At 40.4% G+C, this 21,640-nt stretch overlaps 1 protein-coding gene across 5 annotated transcripts in view; it reads right to left on the minus strand.

The window, feature by feature from the left end:
* The window catches only part of THRAP3 (thyroid hormone receptor associated protein 3), a 176,551-nt gene that overhangs the window by 35,857 nt on the left and 119,054 nt on the right, over positions 1-21,640 (minus strand). For all 5 annotated transcript variants that reach the window (XM_033953670.1, XM_033953669.1, XM_033953672.1 and 2 more), the window contains 4 exons: positions 15,305-16,021; positions 14,842-15,014; positions 11,672-11,786; positions 10,755-10,839 (listed from right to left, as the gene is read on the minus strand). In XM_033953670.1, coding sequence (XP_033809561.1) covers positions 10,755-10,839; positions 11,672-11,786; positions 14,842-15,014; positions 15,305-16,021 — 1,090 coding nt within the window. The remainder of the gene's footprint in view (positions 1-10,754; positions 10,840-11,671; positions 11,787-14,841; positions 15,015-15,304; positions 16,022-21,640) is intronic.

Below are 21,640 nucleotides of genomic sequence, written 5' to 3' on the forward strand. Positions count from 1 at the left end.
TCTCTCCTTGAAGAATGACATGGAGATGGTTTCCCGCAGGAACAGTGATGACACCATGTCATTCTCTACTGTGCCAAGGAGAGGGATTAGGAAATAAGAAGGAAAAATTATGTTCTTACCTCTTAATTTTCTTTCCTTTAGACGCAGCAGATGAATCCAGAGACCAATGGGATAGCCCACATCTACCAGCAGGCGGAGATAGAGAAACTGATTAACAGGTGGTCCTATTGGCTGGCACTCCTCCTGTATCTCCAGTATAGCTCCTTGCCCAAGCATCCGTAACCATCAATAGGCATAGCACGTAAAAAACTTCTTTCCCATAACAAATCTCAAAAGGCAATAATACAGTATACAACCATCAATAATAACAAACTTCGAAAGTTGCAAAAGAAAAAAACGACAGATAAGATCCAGAAAGGGTGGGGCTCTGGATTCATCTGCTGCGTCTAAAGGAAAGAAAATTAACAGGTAAGAACATAATTTTTCCTTCCTTAGCAACAACAGCAGATGAATCCAGAGACCAATGGGATGTAGCAAAGCAATCCTCAATCTGGGTGGGAAACAAACGCCGCCTCCGCAACAACCGAAGCACTAAACGCATCCACTGCATGCACTACCTCATCTAACTAGTAAAGCTGAGATAAAGCACTCTTAGAAGACCAAGAAGCCGCGAGACAAAACTCCTTCAAGGAAAAAACCTCTGGATTGAGTCCAAGAAGCAACCATCGCTCTAGCGGAATGGACATGAAATTCTTTCGACAACCGCTCCCCTGCCATCAAGCAAGGGAAAATAACGTCCTCCTGGACTCATCGAGCGATGGAGGCTTTGGACGCCGCCATAAGGTTGAGGCGTCCCTTGAAGAAAACAAAAAAAGTGATCCAAACAACGAAACGTCTCCCCACTTCTCCTCCCAGGAAGAAGGAAAGAAAATGAGAGTGGCATAAAAGAACGTATGACCTCTCCTTAAAAGAAAACGTGGTACAAACCGAACTGACACTCCAGAATTTGCAAATCAGAAAGATGAATCCCCGCCAAACAAGGCCTGCAACTCAGAAAACCGCCGAGCCGAAGCCATGGCCACAAGAAGCCTTGTGTTCAACGGCACAGCCTATTAGAATCTCAAAAGACAAGGTTGAAATGAATCCTTCGGAAAACTGCGAAGAAGAACCTGAAGATCGTACCCCGGATTGGGCTTCATAAGAGGTGTACAAATATACTGTACTCCGTTGAGGAACTGAACTACATGAATCTGAGAAGAAGTGAAGAGCGAGATACCTAGCCCCTGTAACAATCTAAGATTGGCACTTGATGCTCGAGTGAAGTGAACGCTAAGCCCTTGGCAAACCACATGTGCCAAAAATAAACAAGAGAAAGCAGAGAACTCCGGAAGGGTGCAAAATTTGAGAAGCACTCAAGAAAGGAAAAAGTCTCCAAAAGGAAGCTAAGCCACAGGAGAAGACGGCTGAATCACCTGGATAAGAGAAGACACAACCTGCCTCGCATAACCCTTACACTTCAGCTATGACTTCGCAAAAGCTAGGTCGTAACATCAAAGTAGGATGAATATCCAGGTTGATTGGACCCTAGGCGAGCAAATCTGGAAAAAACAGGAATCTCAACAGTTCGGCCTTCGAAGGCCCCACAGATCCGCATAGCCAGGATGGCCCCGAAAGCAAGCTGGCAAATTTATCCAAGCATCAGCCAGGGGAAAACACATAAAAAGAGAAATCAGAGGCGAGAAAGAAGCAACGCTGCAACCCCCTCTGACCGTCACTCCCTGCATCTGCTGAAGAAGCTAGGAAGGTTTGAATCTGAGATGAGGCCATGAGGTCTAGTTCTAGTTCCATACAAAGCAAATACAAGGCCTGATCAAAAGTACCCAATTTCCAGGATGCAGAAGATTTTGCCACTACTACAAATACTAATCATGCTTTCTAAAGCACGAAAAGGCGAACACAGTGCTGCACCTGTCAATCTACAATAGATGGTCCATGCTCAGAGTTTGTGGAGAGAAAGGCTATCCAAATCCTTTTCCTGTCCTGTAAAATAAAGCGCCGACAGAAGAGAAAGATGAGATTCCACCCATTGAAGTAGAACAAGTACTGTATTCGCCAACTGAGCACATCACATACGTTCCTGGCTGCAGATAAATACCACTGTCTCAGCCCTGTCCTAAAAGATCCTTTATCGTCATTCTGGAGGAATGGGCTAAAACTCCTGAAATGGTAGCCTGACCATGCTTCAGTCCAGAAGAATGAACGAGTACGGAGTCTCCTCTGAATACCAGACCCCTTGCGCTGAGGATAGAAGGCATGGCACCCCCCAACCCGACAGCCTGGGAAGTTTGGTGAAATTGAGCCAATCCAGCAACGACTGAGGCATGCGTTTGAAAAAATTAATCTCGCTGAGCCACCAACTTATAATGAGCGATGCTCGAGGAGCCTATGAGATACTACAATTGGAGCCATGAGATACAGGGAAACACAGGAATAAAAGCGACTGCTGGAGCGTTCTCATGGGAAAGCAAGCCAAAGTTCCCAGTGGAATCACCACCCTAGATCCAAGAATCTGGACAGAATCCCATACGTATGTTCTAGGTGACTGAAGAAGGCAAACCCTGAGACCGTAATCTGTCGCCCCAGACTCTGGGAAGAAACCCAGTCCTCTCCCACATGAACAACATCCCCTGATATTCCAAGAAGTAGTCCAGGAGAAATGAGCTCTTTGGAAAAGTGAAGATTCACATCCAAAGAATGGAAGAAAAGAAGTTCAAATAAAAGAGAACACCCGATTGTGTCTGACAAAGCCACCTGGCTGGAAGACATCCGAATCAATCAGTCTTCTAAGAAAGAAAATACTGGAATCTCCGGTCTGCGCCAAAACGCCACTACTGCTAACTGCTCTAATATTCTAAAATGGTCATGGAGCCGTGGCGCAGCCAAACCGCATCAGACAAAACTGATAGCGCTGCTCAAGGAGAGCAAAGCGAAGATAGAGCAATTCGGTGGCCATAGTGAAATTGTAAATATGCTCCCAGACATTCTCCGGAAATGTCTAACTCTGAGAAACTAATGTACCATAGAGAGCCAGCTCCCATCAGACCAACTACCCCATCTTAGGCACAAGGAAGTAAATGGAATAACTTCCCTTAGGCTAGGCCAAAAGAAGTCTGCCTAAACCTAAATTGCTGCTCGAGAACAACGCCCAGATACTGCCGATATGGTAGCCCGATGTGAAATTTTCAACTTCGAGAAACGAAGAGATTCATATGAAATCCAACGCTAGTCTGATCAAGTCCCCCCTTTTATTTTGGGCACCATGAAGCAAATGGAACCACTTCCCTCAGATCCGGAAGAGCTGAAACCACCATCCCAAATACTAGCAACCCTGAAGGGGATCCCGCACCAGTGTCACCCTGGGATACTCAATACACAGGAACACCACGAAAGAATCAGAAATGGGAGAAAAGAACGCAAAGGCGCAAGCAATATGCAGAATTGTCAAAGTCCCGTGACCTGGCAACATTACAGCTCCCTTTCCGCAAGAATGCCGAAAGAGCTGGCAGCGGAATTAACAGCCCCTACAAAATGAAGCAGAGGTCAGGGAACGAGCTGGAGGAAAACCGTAAGCTTTGATCAGAATAAAGGAACACTCCTGAGAACCAACTAGTCACGCAATTGAATAAGGACTATGAGGGAAGTCTGAAAAATAAGATTAAGCTGTGGCAGCCTACGGTATCTGAAAACCGCCTGTAAGCTGCTCCAAAATCCAACCGCCCTTAACAGGGAACTTTTTTTTTTTTTAGTAACCAAGGCGGCCCAGAAGGTTGTACACCCCTGCTGAAAACCCTGCCACACTAGAAACAGCAAAAGACAGTCATGTCCGCAGGAAAATGCAAATAGCCAGTATGCCTCATATGTATAGTAATAATTTCCACAACGCTACCAGACACACTCAGCGCTGCATAAAGGCACCCACATTAAGGAGACCGTCAAATCTACCTAGGCTCACCCTTTGGAGACAGTGATAGAGATGAGGAGACACCTGAATGAAACACCGGGTAATCGCCTGTGACTGACATAAGTCGCACTGTGAGTTGCCTGCTACCGACCCAGTACGGAGGAAATCTGAAACTGGGTGGTGAAACAGAGAGTAGATGCTCTCTCTCTCCCAAGCGCCTGCAGAGACTCCCAAAGAGCCAACGCAATCATGGCAAAAAAGAAAAAAACAACTCGGGAAACTTCCACACACCGAGCTGCACCGTCTCAGCAATATAAAGAACCGCCTTAACCTCTGACGCATCTGACCCTGAAGGCATAGACGCCATGGCAGACGTTAATAAAAGTCCGCTGCCAGAGAAACACACTGAACGCTGCAGTGCTCCCACCAGCGCAGGTGTACAAGCTCAAGCCACACGCTCCTTGCAAGACAGCGGCTCCTAGGAAACAGTTAAAATAACTGACTAGCGGGATAAAATAAGCCGAACCACAGCAAACACTGACTCCCAGTCAGCCTCGTGGAGAACGCTAGCCACGCTGCGGTGAACCCGGCAGTGCACGATAACAAGCGTGAGACTGTACCGCGGACAAACGTGCCGGCCCCAACTAACCTCGCTGAAAAAACATAACATAAGTTTAAGTTTATTAGGATTTTATATACCGCCTATCAAGGTTTTCTAACCGGAGCAAACTGCCAAGAAATCCGACATAAGAAAGAATAAAGCGCGGGAAAGCAACAGCTCCTACAACAGTATCGGAATTACATACCCGGAGCCATCAAGCCCTTCTTACACATTCCTCACCTCCCCAAGTCAGCGTTTTCTAAAACAAACTAGAAAACCCACCGGTCAAAACCACCAACACAAATGCACAGTTCCAACAATCAGATACTTACAACCTCGCTTGCAGGGCCGGCAGAAGCTGTTTGCTCAGCACTAGCAGGGCAGAAAGGTTATTCAGCACTGTGGTCCCATTTTTTTTTTTTTTTTGTAAGGGAAAGAAGAAAAGTAAAGACCAAGGCAGACCCTCTATCACTGGAGGGAGGGTGAGGCAGGCACCTGGGGGGGGGGGGGCCCAGGTGTAACCCCTAAAGCCGGCACCGTTCAGCCAGACACCCCTGTCTCACTGAAGAGAAAATCTCAACAGGAGAATTAGAAATGTTAGCTCACTGAAGAGAAAATCTCAACAGGAGAAAATAATTGTCCAGGCACATCCAGAATCCAGGAGCTATTCGAATAGCGACTATCACCTGCTGGGAGATAGAGCATACTGAAGATACAGGAGGAGTGCCAGCCAATAGGACCACCTGTTAATCAGTTTCTCTATCTCCGCCTGCTGGTAGATGTGTGCTATCCCCATTGGTCTCTGGATTCATCTGCTGCTGTTGCTAAGGAAACGAGGTTTCATTGGGGGGGGGCTCACAAATGTATGTTTCCCTAGGGTCCAATATAGTTAGTTCAGCTCCAAATAGCAGTGTTAAGGATGCAATTGGATAGATTTAAGAAGATATGCCTCTCCTTTAGGTTATTAGAGCTTGATGAGGGGAAATGTTCTCTGTGGATTATATGAACAGCCCTGGTACAGTAAAGGAAAAGGGGTCTTGATATTATTGAGACTCATAAAGTGTGAAATCTTTAAACTTGCAGAGTATTTGGTATATACGTAAAAACAGTAACACATTTGATATAAAAGATTTCATTTTTACAACATTTTAAAGCTTAACTTTCCTGCTGGCATAATAGAATACAGTATTCCTTCTCACAGGGACACCATTGTTTTCTACTAGAGCAGTGCAGATAAGTATTTGTGATTTTAACTGTTCATTAGAGAGCAAATAATTAAATATATTGGCATCAACAAATTGTCCAGCATGTTCCTATTTTTGTTGCATGGATTTCTTTTTGTCACTTTCCCATTTTAATGCATTTTCTTTTCTCTACTACATTTGTGGTTGTATTTAAATGTCCTAGGAAAGTTGGCAAAGGTGAAATTTAGTCATACCTGTTAATTTTCTTTCCTGTAATCTGGCTGCAGCATCCTGACTATTGGGTTGGATTTCCTGCTTACTAGCAGATTGAGGTAGAAAAATCTTTTCTGAGTGACCTCACCAGTTTAATAGCTTGTGCTCTGTGCAAAAATCCAATTTGCCTCTGCCAAGGCTGCAGAGGGTTCCTTAAACCAAACCAACCCATCCACCACTGCAGCTATAATTAACCGTATAACCAAAACCATCTGAATTTGTTTTTTTAAACACCATTAGAAAGACAGAGATCCCCATGAGTCCTGTCAACCAAAGTGGAATCTTAGGATAGTGTAGCCAGACCAAAGGAAAGGAAATTAACAAGTATGACTAAATTTCACCTTCCTTAAGTGTTCAGGCTGCACCATCCTATTGGGATGTACCCAGGCAAAACTCACTGGGAGGAAGACAACAAGAACACCTGAACATTGGGGTCTGCTAAAGTCCAAATATGGTTAGTACTTTATTTTTATACACTATGCCAATCCATAAACTCTGAGTGGATTACAAAAAGAAATCAGCAAATACAGATGGGGAAACAAATCAAACAATAATATAAAAACTGAGTATATAAAATGAACAGAAAATCAATCATAAAACTTATTCAAAAGCCAACCTATCAACAATTTTCAAATTTACAGTAATGATTTTCCAAACATTTTGAAAAGTTCCAAAATCCCAGTACCTTTTCCAAAAACAATGTCTCCTTACAGTTTTCTTCCAGTGCTTGACAAGATAGAAATTGCACTACAGTAAATTCTCATAAACAAGTGAGAACTTAATAATTTTAAATAAATTGACAAAGGAGCAAAACTATGTAAAATCTTAAATGACAGACAAAAGTTAAAACTCAATACAAAAACTGATTGCAAGCCAATGCAAAAACAGCTCTATCATATTTTCCCTTATACGAGGGATAATTGTAAAGTTTCCAGCCTGACCAAGAAAGAGCAAGATTACCATCACAATTCTATAGCTGTTCAACAGATGGTACTGAAAACATCTACAGCTAGGTTTTCAAGTCAGCCTGACATCTAGTTTTGTCTTGTCAGCCTTTTGAGAACAACCACTCCTCATTATAAAAGGACACAATTGAGTATCGCACTGTGATAAAATTCCTTCATTTGAAGGGAAAATTGCCTACTAAAATTAAATCTGAGTTAGATACAGTGTATGGTGATGCATCGCCTCCATTTTCAATGGTGAAAGCGTGGGCTGCTGAGTATAAACCTGGCCAGACAAGCATTGTTGATGAAGAATGCTCCAAATGTCCAAAAACAGCAACAACCAACAAAATGGTTGATGAAGATCGCTGATTGACCCTAAATGAGATAGCAGAGGCTGCTGGCATCTCAGCAAAATGTGTACACACCATCCTACACGAATATTTAGGTTTGCTGCCGTCAACCAAAAATGAGTTTGATTGGACATTTTGAAAATTTATTTTGAGCATTTAAAGGGCAATGAGAATGACAGTGTTTTGTGACTATGGATGAGACTTGGGTTCATCACTATACTCCAGAGACAAAACAACAATCCAAACAAGAGATGAACCGATTGAAGAAAATGAAAATGACTCCATCAGCTGGGAAGGTATGGCAACCATCTTTTGGGATTTCCATGGGATAATTTTTATTGACTAAACTAAACTAAAACTTGAATTTATAGACGGGTTCATCTTTATATAATAAAGCTCAACTCGGTTTACAGTAGATTACAACAACATCTAAGCACCGAAATCAAGGCAAATCATCCTCATTTGGCCAAGAAGAAAGTTCTCGTCTACCAGGACAACGCACTGGCTCACATATCAAAAATCACGATGGTGAAATTGCATTAATTAATTCCCCATCCATTTTACTCTTCAGATTTGCCCATTTGACTTCTTTCTGTTTCCAAACCTGAAAAATGGCTGTCTGGGAAGAAACTGTCTTCGGATTCTGCGGTCATAGATGGTTTAAATAGCTATTTTTCTAGTTTAGACGTTTCATATTTTACAGAAGGCATGAAAGGTCTAGAAAATCATTGGAGCAATGTATTGAGTTAAAAGGATTTAATATCTGTCTATATTTATCTATTAAATAATTTTTATTCCTGTGAAAAATGGGAATAAGGTTAAACCCAGAAACTAAGCCAATTTTTTTAGGCTGCCTGGACCCACAAGAGGCAAAGAGGCACATGAGGGCTAAATAGGGGAGATGGGGACTCTGAAGATTTGAAGCTGCGAGCCTCACAAACTTATTGCCCATGGATGATGACTTGGGCTGTGGAGACACACTATCAACTGTTAGGTTCAACCAAGCAGTGCAGCCTTAGTCTGGACAGCTAGGAGCAGGGCTGGGGAGACACATTTTCAACAGACAGGCTCAACCAAGTGGTATGGCCTTAGCTTGCACAGCTAGGAGCTGAGCAATGGACCAGGATCACCAGCCTGAACAACCTACCTGCTGAAGGTAGAGAAAATACTGGAGTTTTCCAAAGAGTATGCTATTATATTGGTGATGCCACTAGGGAAAGTCAGTTTCTCTATTCCAGGAGTAGGGAACTCCGGTCCTCGAGAGCCGTATTCCAGTCGGGTTTTCAGGATTTCCCCAATGAATATGCATTGAAAGCAGTGCATGCAAATAGATCTCATGCATATTCATTAGGGAAATCCTGAAAACCCGACTAGAATACTGCTCTCGAGGACCGGAGTTCCCTACCCCTGCTCTATTCCCATCTGCTGGTAGGTGGAAGATAAAACCCAAAAGACAGGATGGTTCAACCTGGACACTAAGGAACTGAGGAATATAAAGCAGTCTTTAAAAAATACAATAGTTTTCAAGTGTCCTGGATTTTCCTGAGATTTCAAGCTTCTTCCCCCAATTCTCTCCAGAGCAGCAGAGCACTGGGGTTTATTTGTGTATCTGACTGGGTGTATAGTTTAAAGGAGTCAAAGAATTTTGTATTTACATTACATTACATTACATTAGTGATTTTTATTCCGCTTGTACCTTGCGGTTCAAAGCGGATTACATAAGAAGAGAACTGGACATTTCCAGGATGGTACATGACAATAGAGAATACAGTTTGAGGATAGAGACTTAATAACAGAATGATAGTAAAGACTTAATAACATCGGAAGATGTTTTGGACGGCAGTGTTTTGGTTTCTTGGGGGATGGGGTGAGGGAGGTTAGGTAGATTGTATATATTTTTTGAACAGCAGTGTTTTGATTTCTTTACGGAATGTCTTGAGGTCTGATGTTGTGGTTAACAATCTGGTGATGGAAGGTTCGAGTTTTGCAGCATGTGTTGCCAGGAGGCTATCATAAAGCTTTTTGCGGTGAGTACCCTTGAGTGGTGGGTATGTGAATGATGTCAGTGTTCTTCTTGTTCTGGTTGGAAGGTTACGGTTTAGGCGGTCATTTAGGTAGGTGGGTGCAGTACCGTTAATTACTTTGAAGAGTAGACAGTATAGTTTGAATTGAATTCTGGCTCGAATCGGTAGCCAGTGTGAGTCTAGGTAGGCATTGGTGATGTGGTCAAATTTTCCGAGTGAGTAAATTAGTCTAAGGGCTGTGTTCTGAACGGTTTGAAGTTTTTTGATCATGTTTGTGGGGCATGGTAGATAAAGGATATTGCAGTAGTCCACGAGACCTAGTACCAGGGATTGTACAATTATCCTGTAGTGTTCTTTGTCAAAGTATTTCAATGAGAATTCTGTGATGCTTTAACATTATTATGTTAAAAGAATTTTATTTGTACCTTTACAGATAATTTGTTCTATGGTCAACATGCTTTGCAACACTGTTCTTTTTCTCCCTCAAGGGTCTATTTTTATTTTCCCCATTGCTTGCCCTGGATCAGTGGCATGGAATGTTGCTACTCTTTGGGTTTGGCCAGGTACTAGTGACCTGGGTTGGCCACTTTGAGAACAGGCTACTGACCCAGTAAGACTATTCTCATGCTTTCTTCATCTCTGTCAGGTACAGCAAGCTATGAAAGATCCTCGGCTGGCTGTAAGGAAAGTTTCATGCAAAATTGAGCCCTTCTATACACCTCTCAATCTGGGGCCCAAAACACATTGCATTGCATTCTTCTGGCCCACAGCACAAAGCATCACCACAAACCCATGTGATCTGTTAGTTACAGAAAGGATAATTTTATAGTGAATAAAATCAGTTCTACAGTATAGTTTTGAAGTAAATCAATTATAAATGTGCATAAATATAAAATGTTTAACAATTGCAAATATGTAATTCCATTCCAGAAATTCTGCTTTGTCAAATAGCTATAAACAAATGAGAAATGAAAGCATGATCTATAAAAAGGCTATTTCATTTAGGTAAGCAGTCTCAATGGTTTCATTTTTCTTCCTGTGACATGCATCTTGGTGATAATATGGCATAGATACAAGTGATTTAATCATACTTACTAGCAGAAACATAAATCACAACACGCTTCTTCTCTCATCAGGGCCACTCGTCATGGAAAATTCCTCTCTTTTATTTTTTTTCAAGCTCACCTCAATTGACTTTGGTTTTGTTTTTCATTTTACCATATTTCTAAACCACTTCACAAAGGTTGATGATATATTTTATTAAAAATTAACCTTTTGTAGTTCATTTTTTAGAATTATGCACATCCTTGAAAGAAAAACACAGACTTAAGTAGAGAGTAACAAAGGCACCACTCAAAGTTTACACCCAAAGCACGAATTTCTCCTGCATGTGTTAGTCAAAGCAAGTGTTCACCTTGTGGCTGGACTCTTTCGCAGGTTTTGTTTCCTCCTGGACAAATCCGTGTTTTCTAAAAGCACTTGGAGAAATATCAATGATCCTGAAATACATAAAACAAAACAGTATGATTATAATAACTGAGGCACAAGTTGCATGTCTTCTTAATTGGTACGAAAATGACAGAAAATTAAATTCATCGGAATTCCATGAGAAGGATTTATAGTATAAATTCTGAAAAGAGGTCTTCTGGTGTGAAAGTGGATTAATTTCCTATATATGACCTGCTGTCATACTTTCTTTCATTTTAAGAATATAATGTCTTACATTCCTGTTTTTGCTTGCTTTTTCACAGTACTCAGGTTGTTAAGCACAGAACGGTTAAGTCTATATCAATTAAGGACTTTGCTCTATATGTGAAACTAATCAAGACTTTAGGGTGTAGAAAGCAACAGTTTAATCTGGCTTACCCCCTTTAGCATTTACAAGAATTCTGATTAAATTGTTATACTAAATCTCCATTTGTTTAGACTCTGCACGATTTAAAAGATTTCTAGATTTCAAAGTAACTCATTCTGGTTTTGTAATTTATTCGATTTTCTATATTGTTCTCCCAGGGGAGCTCAGAACAGTTTACATGAATTTATTCAGTTACTCAAGCATTTTTCCCTGTCTGTCCCAGCGGGCTCACAATCTATCTAATGTACCTGAGGCAATGGGGGGATTAAGTGACTTGCCTAGGGTCATAAGGAGCAGCGTGGGTTTGATCCCATAGCCTCAGGGTACTGAGGTAACCACTGTGCCACACTCTCTCCCCTAGACCTTTCTGGGCACCCTAAAATCACCTCTGTCTTTTCTTTGAAAAGTAATACAAAGCTCAATATAAAAGAGAGAGAAAAGCTAGAGTTAAAAACTCAAAAGGTAAAACAACCTACCGATGAATTTCAGGGCTCTTTTTACTTTTAGCAGATTCTTGATCTGTTCCACCTCGCTTAAGATACTTTGTAAAGCGCTCATTCAGTGTCATCCCTGAAGACCCAAAATGATGTTCTGTTGGAATTTTAAGGGAGAAACATTAGCCAGTTAGTATCATTCACATTTCAAAGCATGCACTCCTTTACCAAAAGGCATTATACAGTTTATAACAGACTCAAGCATACATATGTAAGAAGCATGGTAGGGTAAATCTGAAAAGTCAGCACCACAAACATTAAATACTGCAAGATGTTAACTACCTTTCACAGCAAGAATCAATATTTGGGACAGATTTAATTTGATTTTTGTTGGAGAATGGAAGTGTAACATTAATATCATGGCTTGGATAAAGAATTAAAGTAGCCAAGCCATATTAATGTTACATCTCCATTCAAGTTGTCAAAAAATTACCATATAGGAAAAGGAATACAGTACGATTCCAGCAAATGATTTTTCTTCTCTTTTCTTGTACACTACTGCACATCAAAAATTAAAAGGGACAGGACACTTAGGAATATCTAGATCTCCAATCCTTTTTTCACACTGGATGCAGCCTTAAATCACAAACATTTTTCAGTTTTGAAGAAAAGCAGAACTTTAAAACTTCCAGGTCTGAGAGAAGACAGGATAAGTATGAACACCTATTAACTGATCAAAACACCATTGGGACAAATTAAATAGCTGTGCTTTCCACAAGGATATTCCCAAAGGTTTCTTCTGAAGCCATTTGATTTTATACAGCATTGAGCAATTAAATAATGTGTTATTTTCTGTTTGGAGGACTCATCATACCAAAAAGTTCACTCGAGAGAAAAGCTCCCAGTGTAAATGCACCATTTCTCCAAAAAATGTAGCATGTCGCAACATCCCCTATTTGTGGATGATTTTAAATTTATTTCCCATTCTTTCCAACCAAATCCCCAGGAAAACTGCTGTTGGTGACTCAGGTTTCTTTGTTTGCTTGATAGATGAAGATGTATCTCCTCCAAACCCTCACAAACCAAGAGTGGTTGCTCTTAAAAGGTAATCATCTTTTCACAAACTTTGGAACTTCAACATCTCTCTTCTACAATATGCTTGAATGGGTCACCTTGACTGGACAGAACCCTAAACACGGGTCTTCCATGTGGTAACGAGCAGCACTATTACTAAGCCAAAAGGAACAGAATTATAATTTTTAAAGCAGAAGAATTTGTACCCCATCCATGACTCACAGGAAGGGGGTGGGGGGTTGGACAAACACAGCACAATGAGCAATGCATCTAGATTCAATATTTATAACTACATGAATTTCTTAGCAGTGGTATGCTTGATGATGTAATCTTCAAATAATTTTGGAAGTTACTTTTACAGTAAGTATTGTGGGTAACAAATGTTTAAAAAGTGTCATAATATGTAAATATGCAGTTGCTTTCTCCAAGCCATACCATATGACGTATTACTGATAATAAGTAGTCACAGATATTCTGGTGGCATCTTTTGTACTAGAGACTTCAAAAATCCTTCCCACACTAAGCTGGTGGTAGGATCATTATCCACATACAGATGCACTCTTCTCAAATTATGTTGAAAGCACAAGCCTTTCATTTGCCTGCAAAAATCACGGCTTTCCATACAAAACACTAACTCCACATCAGCTGCTTTCTCCTGATATGAAATCCAAAAGCATGACCAGCTTCTGATTTTTAAAAATATACTAATTCAAATGAAAAATACAAAAATCGCAAGATCTTAGTGCTGTCATGGGTGAAAACATAGCAGAAACTTCACAGTGAAGTTGTGGATATTCATCTGCTTACTTATAAACATGAAATAGGTCACCAGTTTTGCGCATCTCAGCTTCTGAAGTAATGAAGGTCGCCAGAACTTTTGTGTTGGGATGCATCTCAGGTATTTGAATGCTCTAGAAAAATATTTGCTCAGGCTTCACAAACAGCTTTAAATACAGAGCGCAGAAGTCAGAGACTTCTCTTAAAAGTTACCAATACTTTAATTCTCATCTCAGTACACCTAACAGATGCACTACTTATTGTGGCCACCCACTTTTTAAACACCATCAAAGTTTTCAAGATTTTTTATTTTATATGTTTGCTGTTTTCTCTCTCACACAAAACACTGTGTGGTTCGGTATTACAGCAATGGAGTTATATGACATGAGAACCAAACTTGCTCTGCAAACAGATCAAAGCAGACAGCATTTACTATAGACATATTAAAAAGAAAAATATATATAGAAAAATATTGTGACTTTGTATTCTCCTCTACTTCATATATGTCTCCTTTTAAAATGTTCATTTTATTATGTATGGAAATTTGTGAGCTGCCTTGGATAAAGCCGGATTAAAAATGTTTAAAAAAAAGTAAATATGGTGTTTTGGTGCATTTATGAATACTTTTTAATACAATAACTGAAAAGGGCTGAACTTGGCTCAAAACCAGCCTTACTATGGGTGGCTTGTCAAATTCTATATGGTCTTAGTAAGTGAGCCGAGGATTTTTATTCACTCACATACAGTAATCATGAAAAAAGAGTGAAGATCAAATTTCCATTTCATTATGAAAAAATACAAGTTAACTCCCCCCCCTCCACTGTTCCCAAGAATGACCCAATCTTCTCTATACTTTGCCTAAGCATATAAAAGATGCTTATAAATTCTCCTTTACAACCATATTTTCTTTATCCACAGTGAGTATCTCTAGCCTAGCTTACTACAGGGACTCTTCCAGCATTAACTGTGGATATGAGTGCCCACAAATGATTTACAAATCCTGGGAATACATTAAGAACTTAAAAATAGCTATACTGGGTCAGACCAATGGTCCATCCAGCCCAGTATCCTGTTTTCAATCCAAGTCACAAGTATCCATTGTTCTCCCCAAAGAATCCCAAGTAAAACAGAAGGCTGGCTAGAATGATGGATGGAAAAAAATCTATTCTTGTTAACATAATATACTCAACCACTCAGTAAAGCTTCTACATTTTTAGTTTTGGGTTTTCTCCATAAATTTTGAGGATGAGAATTTTTTAGGCTTCCGTCTGGGCAAACTACTCTAACAGGATATTAACTACTTTTGGTGCTACTTTTGAAGGGTACCAAAGGGAGATGTGGCTGGAAGAATTGCTATTTACCTCTCACGTGATGCACTATTGTCACTATGTGCTGTGCAAACAATTCAGAAGGACTGCGTTGAGGCTGAGCTGACTTTATATGCTGAAAAATGGAGCGAAACTCCTGATCCTTTTTGTTACTATGAACAAGATCACGACATAGCTTGCGTTCATGTGCCAATATCCCACTGGGTCTGCAAGACAGAAGAAGGACAAAATATTAAGCAACAACTGGACTGGCCAACTTCTCTTTACAAATCTAATGGAATATCAAAGGGACTAGTATACAATGTTAACACACACTATTCATTTAGGCATTAAGGTACATCAATCAGAAAAATCCTACATGCTTTTTCAGCTTTAATATGAGCTTCTATGCCAGTCTATGTTGCAAGGATAATACTTATATGGGTATACATGCACAGTGAAGCTATGTTAAGCACTCTTTTTTCAAAAAACAAGCAGGAATTCCATATCTGCTTACCGTGCTAAATCCTCATCAAAAGAGTCTATTCTAAGATTAGCACCCATCTCTCGGTTAACGCAAAATGTTGATTTTCCAAGGGCTGCATCTTCTCGCACAGCCATTTTTTCCCTCTCCCTGCCTTCAGAGGCCTTTCTCTGAGGCGATGAGAGATTCTTCTCTTGGATGGCCTTAAAGCTGGTCACTCTGAAATTCTTTTCAGGAAAGAACCCTCTGTGCCCGCCCTCTGCTCTCTTGGACACCATTCTCTCCTCCTTTTTGTACCTCTCCAAGAACATCTCCTCCTCCTCATCCTCCTCCATATCATCTGATTTTCTATGCTTCTCCTTGGAGCTAGATATAAACGAGATCTCCTCCCATTTAGCTGGATCATAGGGATCCTGATTTTTGCTGGAAGAAGCCATGGCTTTAGATAAGCCCTTTGGCTCATTATCAAAATCAGAATCTTTCCGGCTTCTCATTAAGCTTTTCTTTTCTGGCTCATCATTCTCTTCTCTACTATAGCGGCCTTCCTTGTGGAATTCTGCCATCTTCATTTTCTCAAAGTCCTCCCGAAATTTATACTTTTTGGGTGATTGACTCCTACGGTAAGCCTTCTCCAGCTCATTCATAGCAAAGTCATTGGGACTAATTCTGTCTTTCAATTTTTCTAGGCTTAACTTTTCTTTTCCATTCTCCTTGTCCTGTTCAGATCCTTTGCTCTTCTCTTCCATGTATCTGTTTATAAACAAGAGATTTTAGCAGATTCATTATCATTTTATCAAGAAAAACAGCTCTCTTGATTACTGCAATAGAAGGCTTTTCTCAGCCTTGATGATTATTTTCTCTCTGAATTATGGAGCATTATTAGCGTGATAGCAAGTGTTTGTGGTATATCATGCATTCTGTAATGATTAACTACTGCAGTGTTAATAATATATGCAAGATAAAGTAAAAATACAACAAGGGCTGTGGTATATTCTGTAACGTGAAGTTGTCTCACCTGTAGCAGATGTTCTCTAAGGACAGCAGGGCACATATTCTCACACATGGGCAACATCACTAAAGGAGTATGGCATAGAGATATTCCCCAGCATTTTTTTATTTTCAGAAGATTTAGGCAGAGTCCATGATATGTGTGTGTGTGCTTTCTACCTGCTATGCTCACGTGGAACCAAGGAAATCTAAAGAAATAGCTCATAGAATACAACTCCTAGGGGAGGAGGGCAGGTGTATGATAATATGTGTTCTGCTGTCCTCAGAGAACATCTGCTACAGGGATTAACATCATTTTGTCTGAAGACAAGCAGGGCAGTATATACTCACATGTGGGAATCCCTAGCTACCAAGCTGTCTTTTTCCCTTCTTTTTTTCTTTTCAATGTGGCATGGCAACAAGCAAAGCTGAAGAACTGTTTTGATTTGGGTTTTCTTTTTGGAAACAGCCTGAAACAGAAACAAAATGGGCCTGGGGGAGGAATTGGATTCTAGACCTCAAATAAATTCTGAAAAACTGTCTGACCAAACTGGCTGTCACATCGGGGATCCTGCTGTGTGGAATCTTTCCTGGAAGCAAGCAGAACGTAAGAAACACCCTCATGCAGTTGGAGAGTCAGCTTCTAGCCTCTACATCCAAGCTGTGAAGGTTAAGGATTGAAGGTTAGGTTGTAGAAGGTACCCCTCATTCTGAGTGATGAGAGTCAGAAAGCACTCCAGTCATCAAGGGTCTCTGAAAGCTAACTTAAGAAGTAGGAAAAACCAGATCTTCCTCTACTAAAGGGCAATGAGAATCATGGTTCACCAGTCCTGCTTGGTACCCCACTCTCAAAAGATCTCTAGGGCTACGTTCAAACTGAGAGACCATTCATGTGGTTGTATTATCCTGCTCAGTCCATCAGCCACACAGTTGTTCTTCCCTGACAGGTATGTGGCCCTAAGCACCATGCCACTGCTAGATGCCCAGTGCTATATTCTGACTGCACACAGAAGCCTTGCTGCTTGATGACATAAACATTGCAATCTGATTCTCAAAAGAAATGGAGATAATCTGATATATTAGCTGATCTGTGAAAACTTTTAGAGCATTCCAAATGGTCCATAGTTCAAGGAAATTGATATATTGTTGAGCCTCCTGGGGTGATATTGACTCTGGATGTGCAGCCCATCTACATGAGCACTCCAACCCAGGTTGAATGCATTTGTTGGGACAGAGGAATTTGGATTGATAATGCCACGGTCAAATTCATTTGAATTGTCTACCAACAGTCTTCGCTAGAAAAGGAGAAACAGCGATGGCATCCACTCGGTTCTCCATGGCTTTGGACCACTGAGAAGCTAGAGTCTCAAAATCTCAACATCTGCTGAGCTGAAACTTGCTGGCTCTGAAGAATTTGCAGTGGTATGGAGACCAACATCTCTGCTCGCTACTCTAAAAGATAAGCTCAGGCCTGAACCATGTCTAGCAAGTCTCCAATGAATTCTAATTGCTGCACAGGAAGGAAATGTGACTTGGGGTGTTTATGGCTAGTTGGGACTTTAGAGATATCTGTTGTTATAGGTGGGAGCAAGAACTCCGGGCTCACTGGGTTGAATTAGAGTGGAGGAACCCACCAATGCTGCTTCATGAAGAGTACCTCCTAGAAGATTATGCAGAGAGGCTTGCTCTAGAAATGGAATGAGATTCCATTCCATTCCCATTGATAGTGACTTCATTATATATCACTTCTTTTTTTATGAGGTTGGTGACCACTTCCACCTTATTACCAAAAAGATGGTCTCCTCAGCATGGGAAAGCTGCCAGTTCTAGGTCTAAGACATAGTGCCAGGCAAGTCTGTGCATCCCAATAGAGGCCTTGGACGATATACTGAAAGCATCACAGACTGCCTGAACCAAGTGCTTTCAGTTCTCCTGCTGCTTGGTTACTGGAAGGTGGAGTTCTGCAGCCTATTCAGGTGGCAGAATGTATGTAAATTCCGTCACACTGCATACTAAGGGTTCAGTGCTCAAAGCTGAGCACTAAAGCACAAAATACAAACCCCACAGAACAATATCAGCACAGAAAAATAGCTAAGTAATACTCAAAGGAAATGATATGCAAATATGTGCAGTTAATTTGTACTAACCGAAAAAGGAGGAATGTGCACAACTTATGTGCAAAAGGGTTTTGTGGCAGGCACAGCTCTTGTGCACTTGTCCTGACAAAACCAAAGTACAAGTGCTGTTCTTCTACACTTTTAAATATGGGCCTTTCAAAAACTGTTTGCACTTAAAATTTTTAAAAGGCTCATATTTAAGCACAGAAAAACAAGTGCTTTTATTTTCTGCTTTGCACAGACACACACACATTTGTTTCTCACTTTCAATGCTTACAAATGCATGGGCTTACTTCCATTTGCAAGAAGTCAAGCCGAAGAGCTCTAACCTCTTTAGTTATTTCTCATACAAGAGGAATTCCACCCCTTTACCATTGTGATTGCTCTTTTTTTGAACTTTTTCTAGTTCTGCTATATATTTTTTTGAGATAAGGCAACCAGAATTGAACACAATACTCAAGGTGAGGCCACACCATGGAGCAATACAGAGGCATAACATTCTTAGTCTTGTTTACTGTCTCTTTTCTAATAGTTCCTAGTATCTTGTTTGCTTTTTTGGCCACCGCCACCCATTGGGTGGATGGTTTCAGCGTACTGTCTACAATGACAGCCAGATCATTTTCTTGGGTGCTGACACTCCCCCCCCCCCCCCCCCCGCTATGACCTTATCCTCCCTGAGCGCCCCTTTTACTCCTTGATCATCCAGTGGTCCCATGGATTCCCTCACCAGTTTTCTGCTTCTGATGTTACTATGAGTTTTTGCCTCTTTCGCAAGTTTTTTCTACATATTATTTTTTACCTTTCTGTATCAATGCTTTGCATCTAACTTGCTGCCAGTGCTTAAGTCTCTTCTTATTTTCTTCATTTGGATCCCTTTTCCATTCTTTAAATGGTATATGTATATTTTGGGCTCTAATAGCCTCTTTCACGTCACCTTTTAACCATGCTGACTCTCGTTTTCTCTTCTTTCCACCTTTGTTAATACATGGAATACACCTGGTCTGGGCTTCCATGATGGATTTTTAAATAACATCCATGCCTGGTTTATAATCCTAACCTTCGCCAACGATCCTTTTAGCTTCTTTTTAACCATTTTCCTCATTTTATCATAGTTGCCATTTTGAAAATTAAATGCCACTACAGTAGATTTCTTTAGCAACATCACTCTAGTTATCAGCTCAAATTTGATCACATTATGATCACTGTTTCCCAATGCCCCAACAGTTACCTCCCATACTATACCTTCCACTAAGGACCAAATCAAAAATAGCTCCCCCTTTTGTCGGTTCCTGAACCAGTTTAGTCATTTATGATGTCTAGGAATTTTACCTCCCTAGCACACAAAAATGCTACAAAAAGTAATAGCTTCTTCACATCCTTGGAATGCCACCATTACTTTTTGCAACATTTGTGTGTGCAAATTTGTGATTCTATAGGTTGTGTTGGAGGCTTTTGAAGACCCTTGATAAAAATTTATGCCAAAAGTGATGTCACAAGAACGTGATAACATCACTGGAACACGCAGAACAGGAAGTTTAGCATTCCAACCTTGTTATTTTTAGCTTTTTTAAAGGTAAAACAGTTGTTTAGGTTTTTTTTGTGGTACAGTCCAATGTTTCTCAACTCAGTCCTGGAATACCCCCTTACCAGTCAGGTTTTCAGGATATTGACAATGAAAATGCATAAACTTGATTTGCATATACTGCTTCCATTATATGCATATTTCTTTCATGCATATTCATTGTGGATATCCTGAAAACCTGACTTCCAAGGGGGTACTCCAGGACCAAGTTGAGAAACACTGGCATAGTCCCATAGGAACATCTCAAACTAAATTTGGTAACATTTGGTGTTTTTCATCTATCTGATGGTTTCAGGCAGAGCATGGTGTTCCAAAACAGCTTTTAAAAGTATGAGCTTTCAAAAGTTGTTTTTAATAGTATTTATGGAACACAGAGAGGGTTCAGCAATGATCTGGCAGTAATACAAGAAGTTTTGGTGAACACCTATGCAAATTTGAAGCGTTCAGGAGCAATAAAATCAGGCTGTGCCATCAAGGTTCATGACGCTGGCAAGTAGAACTTCCAGATTACTTAGTGATGTGATTATTTTCAGATATTTTGTGTGATTTATCCTCTGTACGATATTTATTCTTTTCTTTACATCTTTTTTATAATTAGATAGAAACATGATGGCCGATACAGGCCAAATGGCCCATCTATTCAGCCCATCCGCAGTAACCATTATCTCTTCCTCTAAGAGATCCCATGCCTTCTTAAATTCAAACACAGTCTCTGGGACTACTTCCTCTGGGAGACTGGTCCGTACATTTACCACCCTTTCTGTTGCTGGTTGTTAAAAAAACAACCCCACTCCTTTACTAAGCCGCAGAAGAGATTTCTACCACATCCCAAAGCACTAAATGCGCCAATGCTCACAGGAATTCTATGAGCGTCGGAGCAGTGTCGCAGCATTTAGCATGTCGGGTCACGGTAGAAACCTCTTCTTTGGCTTAGAATAAAGGAGGGGGGGGGGGATTTTGGCACCAATTAGATGAGGTTTTATTGCTCTTATGGTGTTTGTCATTCTTTTTGTAATTTTTAAGTAGGTCTGTCCTCCTATTATTAGTTTTATCTGAAATTACTTTTATCCTTTTAGCTAGATACATATTTATAGTTTTGCTAATTTTCAAATGCATACTAATTAAACTTTATGGATATATATGTACTATGCGTCTCATTTGCGTCAAGATTTTGGTTTATGATTTTATTAATAGAGTAAGCTAATTTTTTGTTGTTGTTCTTCTTCTGACTATACTAACAAGCTTTTACGTATATGTGTATTTGCAGTATTTCATTAGCCCCTGAAGCAGCCCTAGTTGATTCATGGCCATATCAGGCATTTGCAGCAAGATAAGTGAATAAAGTCTAACTTTCATTTTTTTATGAACTTGCTGTTTTTATTATTTTCATGTTAGATTTTGTCAGCCTATTGCCTTGTTGTTTTCTAGGATCCTCATAAAGTATGCTAATGCCATCGAAAATAGAGATACTGGGGGAGACAGCTGGTAGACTGTGAAGGGGTCCTTCACTGCTGTGTTCAAGAGTGCCCCTACTGTACCTTTTTTATTTAAAGAATGGTGCTTGTACAGGAAGAGTAATGTTCCTTATGTTCCTTCTAAACTGAATTAAACATCCAGTAGATGAGTAAAATTCAGAGTTCAACATAAGTGAACAAGTAAGGAATTCATGCAGAGCATGCCTTC

The sequence above is a fragment of the Geotrypetes seraphini genome, chromosome 8 (genome assembly GCF_902459505.1).
Source record: "Geotrypetes seraphini chromosome 8, aGeoSer1.1, whole genome shotgun sequence".
NCBI lineage: Eukaryota > Metazoa > Chordata > Amphibia > Gymnophiona > Dermophiidae > Geotrypetes > Geotrypetes seraphini.